This window comes from Oryctolagus cuniculus, chromosome 14, assembly GCF_964237555.1.
Source record: "Oryctolagus cuniculus chromosome 14, mOryCun1.1, whole genome shotgun sequence".
Classification (NCBI taxonomy): Eukaryota; Metazoa; Chordata; class Mammalia; order Lagomorpha; family Leporidae; genus Oryctolagus; species Oryctolagus cuniculus.
The window spans coordinates 13,212,936-13,225,115 of record NC_091445.1 but is presented as its reverse complement, the minus strand read 5'-3'; the positions used below and the strand labels follow the sequence as shown (position 1 = coordinate 13,225,115).

The 12,180-nt window shown below is 45.3% G+C and overlaps 1 protein-coding gene across 3 annotated transcripts in view; it reads right to left on the bottom strand.

The window, feature by feature from the left end:
- POLR3G (RNA polymerase III subunit G) overlaps nt 1–12,180 on the bottom strand; it is a 39,637-nt gene that overhangs the window by 10,338 nt on the left and 17,119 nt on the right. For 2 of the 3 annotated variants that reach the window (XM_008261927.4, XM_008261928.4), the window contains exons 4-6: nt 8,228–8,284; nt 6,135–6,185; nt 696–778 (exon numbers count right to left, since the gene is read on the bottom strand). In XM_008261927.4, coding sequence (XP_008260149.2) covers nt 696–778; nt 6,135–6,185; nt 8,228–8,284 — 191 coding nt within the window. The remainder of the gene's footprint in view (nt 1–695; nt 779–6,134; nt 6,186–8,227; nt 8,285–12,180) is intronic. The other variant, XM_008261931.4, reaches the window with a different exon arrangement.

The window sequence follows — 12,180 nt, the reverse complement described above, 5'->3', positions numbered from 1 at the left end:
GCTCTCTGCTGTGGCCCCTGCACCTGAGTAGGAGACCTGGAGGAAGCTCCTGGCTCCAGATGGGCACAGCTCCAGCCACTGTGGCCAATTGGGGAGTGAACCAAGCAGATGGAGGACCTCTTTCTGCCTCTCCTTCTCTCTCTGTGTAACTCTGCCTTTCAAATAAATAAATAAATCTTTAAAAAAAAAATAAACTAAAAAAACTATATTCAAATCTGAACTCTCTGCTGTGGCCCCAGAGTGCAGTGGAGGATGGCCCAAGTGCTTGGGCCCTGAACCCCATGGGAGACCAGGACAAGTACCTGGCTCCTGGCTTCAGATCAGTGCAGTGCGCCGGCCGCAGCGGCCATTGAGGGGTGAACCAGTGGAAAAGGAAGACCTTTCTCTCTGTCTCTCTCTCTCTCACTGTCCACTCTGCCTGTCAAAAAAAAAAGGGGGGGGGGGCAGGAAGAAGCTCCTGACTTCTGACTTCAAATCAGAAAACGCTCTGGACATTGTGGTCATTTGAGGAGCGAACCAGTGGATGGTGCACCCTTTTTCTCTGTCTCTGCCTCTCTGTAACTCTGCCTTTCAAGTAAATAAATCTTTAAAAAATTTTAAAAAGGGGGAGGTATGAAGGTCAAAGTAATATGGCAAAAGCAGGTCCAACCTTTTATGTTTTCTAGTTCATTCTCATGGGAAGACACAAACCTCACCTCAATTTTTTTCAAGACGTCTGCAGTAGAAGTGAGGGCAGTGCCTTGGCCAGTAGCTTTCTCCTTTTTGGATTTTGGGCCTGCTGAAAGTAAAATGACTGGTTAACATACATTTTGTTTTTTCCAGAAACTGTGTATTATATTTCTTAGCTTTCTCATATGCTATCTAGCATAGTGATATGTCACATCCAGTTACATAATTTTCAGAGTATCTTAATTCTTCCAAAAATGAAACAATCACACCTCATCAACTCTTCAATGAACAAATGATAACCATTGAATAGGACAGTCTTTAAGGCTACACCAAAGGCTATGTTTACCAGCACTAAAGTGACAATTAAAACAGCTATGGCCAAAATTGCTAAAATGTTATTTTAGAAGCACAAGAGCATCAACCTCCCACAAATCTGGTTTCCTGCCTTTTAACCAAAGCAATCTTAACAGATTTGGAAGGCAAAAAAAAAAAAAAAAAAAAAAAAAAAGTGCAAGATAAATTACATTTTTCAACAATGAAAGAGATGAGAAAGAGGTTATATTCAAAGAAACTACCAACCAAATGAAGATTAAAATACATAAACAGAGCAGTCCCATCACATGAAGGTCATAGCTCATAAATGAAGTAAAATGTTTTAATGGTTTTGACACATGCATAATGTTTTTTATTCTTATCAAAAATGCTGCATTTTGAGTCCATTCTGAAACGGCAGGGAACAGAGATTTATTTCCCACAGCGATTCTGCCAGCTAGCTATGAAAGCATTATGATATGCTATGAAACTGTCCCACCATGATCAGAAGTATTATAGTTCTTAATCAAAATCAAACTAAATACCTAGGAATTACGTGGTAACAAAGCAAACTATGGCTCGGAAAGATGTAATTTTGTTGAAGATTAACATTTAACCCATGGAGGAGGAAATCTTTGGATTGTGGTGGATGACCCCTAACAGATGGAATTACAATTTACTGTGCTGTACCAAATTGCCCTGGGAAGGCATTGAGCTCAGAGCTCCTAAGCATATGTATTACTGAGGTTTGCTCAAACAGCAATAACAGTTTGACTTATTTTTTTTAAAGATATATTTATTTATTTGCAATGCAGAGTTACAGAGAGGCAGAGGCAGAGGCAGAAGCAGAGAGAGAGAGAGAGAGAGAGAGAGAGAGAGAGAGAGAGATCTTCTATCCGCTGGTTCACTCCCCAAATGGCTGCAATGGCTGGAGCTAGGCTGATCCAAAGCCAGGAGCCAGGAGATTCTTCCAGGTCTCCCATGCAGGTGCAGGGGCCCAAGGACCTGGGCCATCTTCTACTGCTTTCCCAGGCAATAGCAGAGAGCTGGATCGGAAGTGGAGCAGCCAAGACTTTAACTGGCGCCCAGATGGGATGCCGGCAATACATGTGGCGGCTTTACCAACTATGGCACAGTAGATTTAATGATGGGTAACCTTCCCTACCTGTGGTGGAATGAGAAGGCCATGCCAAGATGGCCGCTGGCAACAGAAACTACCTGGCAACAGGCTGTGATTGGATGGTTTCGGAAACCACATGACCACGGAGCCTGCCTGGCAACAGTCTGTGATTGGAAGGCTTCAGAAACTGCCTGGCAACAGTCTGTGATTGGAAGGCTTCAGAAACTGCCTGGCAACAGGGTGCGATTGATTAGGGCATAAACCACCCCTTGACCGGATTGGCTGCCTGGGCTATATAAGCAGCTGTAGCAACTGAAATAAACGAGTCTGCAGGCTGCTTGCCTCAGGCCTGTTTTCACCTGACTCCCAGGGTCTATGAGGTGACTCTGTGCCTCTTGCCCCCACCACACTCTTCCTCTCAGAAACGAATCCACAGCAATACCTCCCTCCTTGAGAGCCAAGACTTGATCACAAACTACAGCACATAATACATGGCACTGCAATGCAGGTGTTTGGGTAGCCATAAAGACACTGGAGACATCCACAACCCTTATCAGAATGCCTGGGCTCATTGTCCCCTCCACTCCTGATTTCAGCTTCCTGCTGATGTGCACCCTGGGAGGCAGCAGGTGCTGGGTGGCCCAAGTGGCTGAGTTCCTGCCAATCGTATGAGAAACTTGGATTGTGTTCCTGGCCCTGAGTTTCAGCCTGGCCCAGCCCTCACTGTTGCAGGCATTCAGAGAGTAAACCAGCAGTTGAGAGATACCTATATTTCTCACAAAAAACTTTTAAAAAATATGTAACCTCATATATAATAAGAGCTCAACAAATATCATTATACTGATGCCAAAAAAACAGCTGAGTATTAATTAATCAAATCACAAAATCTTTTTTAATAAAAGTATTTAATCGCCCTATAAGTCTATTAAATGAATATTACAGCATATGATGAAATAAATAAACTTATTAGAGATTACTACTTTCTTAGCCAAAACGGTCAACTGGGCTAGCATTGTAGCACCATCTGTGACACCTGCATCCCATATGAGTGCCAGTTCAAGTCCCAGCTGCTCCACTTCTGATCCAGCTCCTTGCTAATGTGCCGGGGAAAGCAGCAGAAGATAACCCAAGTGCTTGGGCACCTGTACCCATGTAGGAGATGCAGATGGAGTTCCAGGCTCCTGGCTGCAGCTGGCCCAGCCCTGGCCATTTTGGCCATTAGGGGAGTGAACCAGCAGGTAGATCTCTTTCTCTCACTGTCTCTGTCTCTCTAACTCTGCCTTTCAAATAATCTTAAAAAAAAAAAAAAAGGTTAGTTACAGTTGCAGACTCAAGTTCACTGTTCATTCTGTGCAAATTGTCACTTTGATTTTACCTATTACCTCATCTTTGTATGTATCAAAATTACTTAAAGGGGGCTGGCGCTGTGGGGCAGCAGGTTGATACCCTGGCCTGAGGCGCCGGCAGCATCCCATATGGGCAACGGTTCTGGTCCCGGCTGCTCCGCTTCCGATCCAGCTTTCTGCTATGGCCTGAGAAAGCAGTGGAAGAGGGCCTAGGTCCTTGGCCCCTGCCCCCACGTGGGAGATCCAGAGGAAGCTCCTGTCTCCTGGCTTCAGATTGGTGCAGTGCCGGCTGTTGTGGCCTATTGGGGAGTGAACCATCGGATGGAAGACCTCTCTCTCTCTCTCTCTCTGTCTCTCCTCTCTCTGTGTAACTCTTTCAAATGAATAAATAAATCTCTAAAAAAATTAAAGACTTTAGAGATTTATTTATTTATTTGAGACACAGAGTTAGAGAGAGAAAGAGAGGAAGACATAAAGAAAGATTTTCCATCTGTTGATTCACTCCCCAGATGACCACAATGGCCAAGACTGGGCCAGGCTGAAGCCAGGAGCTTCTTCAGGTCTCCCATGTGGACACAGGGGCAAAAGCACTAGGGCCATCTTCCACTGCCCTCCCAGGAGCACCAGCAGGCCACTTGATCCAAAGTGGAGCAGCCAGGACTCGAACCAGCAGCCACATGGGATTCCGGCATCACAAGCCACGGCTTTACCCGCTAGGCCACAGCATCGGCCCCACTTAAAGACTTCAAACATCAAAACATTAACATGGACTTTCTTCTATCCTTAGTGAAATGCATGCATACATTTGAATTTTTTGGTCTTTTTTTCCCACGTCAGCCAGGAGCTGGTTCTTTAAGAACAAACTTGGACTCTTGTTGCTGAGTTTAATGTTAATCACTGAGGGCCTTCTTACAAAAGGGACAGTGCAAGCCTCTCGGGAACAAACAAAAAATGGGAAACAAAAAACATTAGAGAAGAATGGAAAAGCAAAGTGTCACTGCTGATTGTTTTTAACAAAGGGCAACCCGGACGTACTGGAAGCTTCTGCTGATGATTAATGTTTGTACGGCACTCCAGGGATGAGCAGTCTGTGGGATGCATTTGAAAACATTCATTCTGGAAGAATGGACACCTTCTTTTCAGCTCTTTAAAATCTGCCAAAGACTTGTGAGATGCTGGACATGACCAGTGTGGTTCACGCATATGTACTTTGTTATGGAAACAACGTCTTTGCCCAATAAAAACCAAGGGAATAAAGAACAAACCGCAGATCTCAAAGTATGATATTGTGTAATCAAACTGAATATGTATACTATATGTCCGAAAAACAAAAATGCTTCCACCTTAAATTTAACACATGTAAAAACTTAATTGAACATTTCAAACACGTGCATTTTATTGCACACCAATTATACCTCAATAGAGGCAATAAAAGAGAGAGTGGGAGTTTCTTAGCGGCCAAGCCCACTGGCCTGCACCTCTCTGGCTACTTCCCTCTGCATCTTCCTTCTTCATTGCAGAAGGCGCTAAAGACTCAAGCGCACCACCCACATGCGTGTCCCAAGCTCCCTGATCCACTCGCACTGGCTTCTGCTCCTGCAAGCCTTTTGAAAAGGCCTCTGGGAGGTCATCCGTGACCAACACGGCAAAGCCTTGAGAACATCTTCTGGCCTCACCCTGCCAGCTCCCTCAGCTGTGCTGGTCACCACCTCCCCTCCTACCTGCCCCAGCTTCCAGAGCTCTCTGATCCCGGCTCACCTCCGCCTCCTTTCCACCTCCTCTCCTTGCTGCCTCGGCCCGCTGAGCTGCCCACTAACGTCTGGCATTCCTCCAACTCAGGTGCTTTCTTCTGATTATCTAACTCCTCCCTGATCACGGGTTAGGGATCACGATTTCACCATCACTTCTTTCTTGATAATGACCATCTCCAATTTGAGGCCAATTCGCCAGTATCCAAGAGCACATTCAGCCTTGTCTGTCTCCGCTGGACTTGTGATCTTTCCTCAAACCTTGCTTTCCCCAACGCCCTTCCTAATACCTGTCTTAGGAAACTCCTCCCAGCCCTATAGTCTCAACTCCAACTCCACTCCCTCAAAAACTCTTCGCAGACCTCCCAGCGAGGACAGCCTTCTACTCCACATGGCTTTTGTCCAAGCTCCATGTGGACAAGGATAACCCCACTCTGCTCACTGCTACACTCCTCTCTGTACAGCGTCTGGCGATAGCAGATACTCAACTGTTTCCTGAAGGGATTGATTACTAAACAGAAACAAAATATAACAGCCATGTTGGTATTTTTATTTAGAACATACAGTTCTATTTAACAGCTCCCCAACTTTAAAATGCTTTGGTGAGAAACTGAGAATATAGACAGTAAAATCATTACAATCTCCAACATGCCAATAATGTTTACTTATTGGGAAGCAGAAGGGTTGGAAGAGTAAGGTCTGGTTATTGGAAATCTTTCCCAGCGCTTTTGCATTCCACAATCATGGAAAGGTCAACAACTGAACAAAGCAATCAGTAACAGCAAGACCAAGCTCCAGTGAAGTCATCAAAATGCAGAAGATGCTATGTAGAAGGATGCAGCACACTGAGCGTTAACTTCAGGCCGACAATTTCTAGGGACAGAACGTAAAAGCAATCATCTTTTCCTACCTGAATTACTATTATATTTGTCAATGTACCTTTTTTGCATTTTTTCCTTGGCATCATCTCTCTTGGAAATCTTCTCCAATCTGTGTGTACAAAAGGAAAAAATATAAAAAAGTGAATTTCCTCTAGGAATCAGTGACCTTGGACAAAACTAAAGAACACAATGACAACTGCCCATAAAACGACAATATGTGAATATTTGATTGTACAAATTTAGCATGAAATAAAGCAAAAAAACGAAAACACTTTGCAGTAAATCTTTGAAAGTGTTAGAATTACAAATGTTTTTCTTAAGTATAATTTACTTATTATTATACTAGCTTGTATGCTTAAAGTTTTCTGTAATTGGTATGTATTTATTAAGTAATAAACAATGCTTTACAAAGAACATATGTGACCATAACCTTAACACATGAAAAATGAAATAATTCAAATTGACAACTTTAAAGCATATAAATACCTGTAAAAATAATTTCTTTCCAATAAATGATTTTACCTATATTAGCTAAACAATTCCTCTTAGTTTTTTCACTTCCCTTTAACATTTAAGCATGAAGTCAAACAAAACGGAAGCAAACAATGGATTAAAAAATGGATTAGTAAAAAAATCTCAGTGCCATTGTACAAAATATTTAAACCACAAGTCATTTTACCTGACTATATTTTAGTTCCTATACACTCAGAAAAAAATCATGACAAAGTAGGCAGAGAATAATTTGGGAGATGACAGACCTAAAAGAGTGTTTCCAGGGACCCCAACCTTAAGATAGAGCCCTAGAGCTTGTGAGAGCAGCAATGCTGGCAATACCAGTTACAGGTTTCTCTAAGGGCAGGTGACAGAGACCGGGAAGGAAACGGAATTAAAATGAGGAGCCCTGGGTTGCAACAGCTTCCTATGGCAACTTCATTTGCAAATGAGTGAGCTGGATGAACTCTCTGCTGAAACCCCTTCCACCTGGTCTATATCCAAGGTAAAACTTGTTTCTTAATTTTTTCTTTTTTTAATTTTAAGAAGCTGAGAGGAAGAAAGATTGAGATCTCCCAGATGGTTCACTCCTTGAGATGCCTCTAACAGGTCAAGCAAGGAGCTGGGAAAGTAATCCAGGCCTCCCACGTGGGTGGCAGGCACCCAATCACTGGAGCCTCACTGCTGCCTCTGTAAGTCTGCATTAGGAAGCTGGAGGCCGGAGGCGGAGCCGAGAACTGAACCCAGGCACTCTGACACAGGATGTGAGCGTCCCGAGCAGCGGCTTAAATGCCACACCGGAAGCTGACTTCTCCAGGTAAAACCTCAATGTCGGAAACAGAACTTTCTAGGCACGACTGTATGGAAAGGCACCTTAACAACTAAAGATAGTCTGTGGCAGTTTAAAAGGAAGGAAGATCCGTGAGCTTCGCTTCAAATAGTCTCAACAGGAGACGTTGTGTTTTCTCCGGACGAGCCCTGAGGTCACAGAGGTGCACAGACGCGGAGCTCTGTAGCACCCTTACATTCAGCTGCGATTGGGGCTAACAGAGCTGGAAAACCCAAACAGGTGTCGTAAGTCGGATTTTTATTAAAAACGTATTTTGAGTGCTTCTCCAAATATACTTCAACTCTGCCTCCTTACAACTTAAAAATCTTTTCATCTGGGTCAGCGCCGCGGCTCAATAGGCTAATCCTCCACCTTGCAGCGCCGGCACCCGGGGTTCTAGTCCCGGTCAGGGCGCCGGATTCTGTCCCGGTTGCCCCCCTTCCACGCCAGCTCTCTGCTGTGGCCCGGGAGTGCAGTGGAGGATGGCCCAAGTGCTTGGGCCCTGCACCCCATGGGAGACCAGGAGAAGCACCTGACTCCTGGCTTCGGATCAGCACGGTGCGCTGGCCGCAGCGCGCCAGCCGTGGCGGCCATTGGAGGGTGAACCAATGGCAAAAGGAAGACCTTTCTCTCTGTCTCTCTCTCTCACTGTCCACTCTGCCTGTCAAAAAAAAAAACTTTTCATCTGGTTTCCAAAAGACTTACATTAGTAATTAACTATAGGAAAAGCAGTCAGTTTGGCTATGACGATAACAGAAAATATCTTTTATAAACATGGAGTAGGGAGACAGCCTTTGACGTTCTTTTAACATGATCTGTTTTATAATTACCTGGTATCCACTCTTCTTTGTATACCTTCATACATCTTTTACTGTACCTTTCAATGTCTAGGAAAAAAGAACAAGGAATTCATTAGAAAAACCAATACGCCTGAACTGAGCCATTCCTTCAAACAACATCATTAATTTCAGACGAGGAGTTCCCAACGTTTGTCCATAAAGTGTTCTTGGAACACTCAGCCAGGTGGCAGGAAGCACTGGGACCGACAGGCTCAGGGAGGGCACAGACGTTCCTGGAATCAGACACCTGACTCAGCAATCAAACAATTCATTATTATGAAAAAAAAATGCAAGAATTAAAAAAATGGCACCAAAATACACGTCTTTCAGTTCTATTTCTTCATGGACTTTCTGAAGTCCACTTGTCTGCACCAGAGCCCACAGTAAGGTCACAAGACTACACAGGGGTGTGTAAGTGTGTGTTTACTTTAAAAGACCTATTTATTTATTTCAAAGGCAGAGAGTGCACTTCCAGCCACTGACTCACTCCTCAAATGGCTGCAAGAGCCAGGGCTGGCCCAGGTTGGATTCAGGAGCCAGGAGCTTGTTCTGGGTCTCCCATGTGGTTGGCAGGGGCCCAAGCATTTGAGCGTCTCCCTCTGCCTCCCCAGGCCCATCAGCAGGGAGCTGGATCAGAGGCAGAACAGAGAGGACACAAACTGGTGAGGAGGCCACTTGCACAGAAGGCCAGCAAGGCCTACTCAGCATCCCCCACTGTACTCCTGTGACACCTGCAGCTGCCCATCCTTAAACCTGGTGTTCCTGGGATGTTTGTGTACCTGCGGCACTGCACACACACACACACACACACACACACACCATCATTCCATGAGGCTCCTCACTGTGCTACTTCTCACAGCCACACACACACACACACACACACACCATCATTCCATGAGGCTCCTCACTGTGCTACTTCTCACAGCCCCACACACACACACACACACACACACACACACCATCATTCCATGAGGCTCCTCACTGTGCTACTTGTTACAGCCCACTGGGGAGGAGGCCTGGGTAGAAGGCAGGAGCAGGCCAGGCTGAAGTCGCTGAGGGCTCGTCTGTCCCAGGCATAACCAGGTAGCTGCTGGGCCTCCCCACCTGCAAGTGAAAGCTATGCAGGGACCAGAGTCACAGAACTCGTCACGGCCCTCGCTTCTGATAGCTCCAGCTTGCCAAGAGGAAGTCCTGACGGGGGCCCAGCCCCTGCCCGGCAGCAGAGACCTGCAGGCAGCACTGCCTCATGGGAGTCTGAACCCACCGCTCAGCATCGCAGGTGGCCTCCAAGTTAAGCTACGGAAAGGGAAGGTAATGCAAAGACAAACACGTGGGAACCATGGACCAAATGGTTCTGGCTTTTCCTCCGCTCCAAGAAAATGCTTTCAAATAGCGCCAAGACCAAGGACTGGGAGAAAGAGACCCAGAACTGACAGCGAGTCAGACACCAGGAGGCGGTGCTCTTCTAGGTAGTCAATGGTTTTGCTGCAGGGCAATATTGAAGTCTTCTTGCCCTCACCTTTCCCAGCTGTAAAATGAGGTCAGCACAAATGCAATACCCAGCGACTGCATTACAATGACTTTTTAAAAATTTTCTCCAGAGCCGCCACCATGGCTCACTTGGTTAATCCTCAGCCTACAGCGCCGGCATCCCATATGGGCGCCAGGTTCTAGTCCCGGTTGCTCCTCTTCCAGTCCAGCTCTCTGCTGTGGCCCGGGAAGGCAGAAGAGGATGGCCCAGGTGCTTGGGCCCCTGCACCCACATGGGAGACCAGGAGGAATCACCTGGCTCCTGGCTTCAGACAGGCGTAGCTCCAGCCGTAGCGGCCACTTGGGGGGTGAACCAACAGAAGGAAGACCTTTCTCTCTGTCTCTTTCTGTCTAACTCTATCTGTCCAAAAATAAATAAATAAATAATTCTCTCCAAAACAGATTCCATAATTTGAAAAAAAGTATCCTTCAGAATACCAGGGAACAATTTTTCTCATTAATCATCTAGGTCCAATGCATGATTTTTCCATATTTCTAAATATATATATATATATTTTAAATATTTATTTATTTATCTGAATGGTAGAGTTGTAGACAGAGAGAAGGAGAGACTCCCCAAATGGCCACAATAGCTGGAGCTGAGCAAATCTGAAGCTAGGAGCTAGGAGCTTCTTCCAGGTCTCCCACATGGATACAGGGGCACAAGCACTTGCGCCATCTTCCACTGCTTTCCCAGGCCATAGCAGAGAGCTGGTTTGGAAGTGGAACAGCCGGACTCAATCCAGCACCTATGGAATGCTGGCACTGCAGGCGGTGGCTTTACCTGCTACACCACAGCGTCAGCTCCTAAATATATTTTTTAATTTTTTTTTATTTATTTGAAAGAGTTAACAGAGGGAGAGGCAGAGGGTGGGGGAGGGGGTATAAATATATATATAGAGAGAGAGAGAGAGAGAGAAAGAGAGAGAGAATCTTCCATCCACTGTTTTACTCCTCAAAAGAAGTGTGAATTATCAGTTTTCCAAGTGCTGCATTTTGCTTATACAAGTACAAGAACTCGGAGCTAGGACAAGCTGGATCCAATTAGAAATGCATTTGTAATTAGAATGAACTAGTTGACACAAGTGGGAGAAAAAAGACCAGAAGTAATGATAAGTTAGAATCAGTTAAACATTATTTGAAATCTGGAGCCAAGACGTACTAAATACAGGTATTTTAGATTTTCGTATGACAACTGATGCACAGTTAGCTGCATTCAAAAGCCATGCCCATTTTGGGTAAGTTCACCTTCAAAATCAGTCCAAAATAAACAATAAATTAGGATTTGTGAAACTAAATTTCTTAGTAAAATGTCCAAGTTTTTCTTCCTTTCTTTTTTAGAGAACAGCTTTATTGAGATGTAATCCATGTATACAGAATTAAAATGTACAATTCAGTACTTTATGGAGTTGTGCAGCCAACACTGCTGTATAATTTTTATAACCTGTTCCTTATCCTGGAAAGAAACTCCCGCCCTTTAGATGTCACTCCTTCCCCTCCCCTGCCCCAGCCCCTGGCAACCACTAACCAGCTTTCTCTGTCTCTAGGGATTAACCTGCTCTGGACGTTTCTTATAAATGGAATCACAGAATACGTGTCCTTCCGACTGGCTTCTTTGACTCAGCATAATGTCTTCAGGGTTAAGCCGTGGCATGGTCAATGCCAGTGCCCCACTCCTCTTTATGGCTGAGTAATACTCCACCATATGGATGCAGCACTCCTCTTTACCCATTCCTCAGCTGATGGACACTGGGGTCAGCTCCCTTTTGAGGAACAGAGCAGCTCTGAGTGTCCCTGCATGTGCTCTGTGGGCGTTTGTTTCCTTTTTCTATTGGATGTACACCTTGGATCATAGGTGACCCTGCATTTATGTTCTAGTACTGCCAGACTGCTCTCCAAAGTGGCTGTAATGTGTTACACTCCCATCAGCAATGTATGGGGCTCCAGTGTTTCCACATCCCTGCCAATACTTGTTACTGTCTTCTGGTTCTGGCTATGCTAGTAGAGTGAAGTAATGTCTTACTGCAGCTTTCTGTTTTTCTTTAAAAAAATTATTTTATTTGTTTGAGAAAGCATGAGAACTCCCCAACCATTGGCGCATTCCTCAACTGCCCACAACAGCCGGGGCAGGGTATGTCCAAAGCCAGGAACCAAGAACTCCATCTGGGTCTCCCACACGGGAAGCAAGGACCCAACCCCCTGAGCTATCACCTGCTGCCTCCCTGGGTGCATTTAGCAGAAAGCTGGAGTCAGGAGCGGACTTGGGACTGGAACCCACGCAATCCAGTGTGGGATGCAAGTGCCCCCGGCAGTGTTCTAACCACCAGGCCAGACACCTGTTCTCGGTGTGGCTCTGATTCCAGTTTCCCTGATAACGACCTGGTGACACTGAGCATCTGACCACGGGCTTTCAA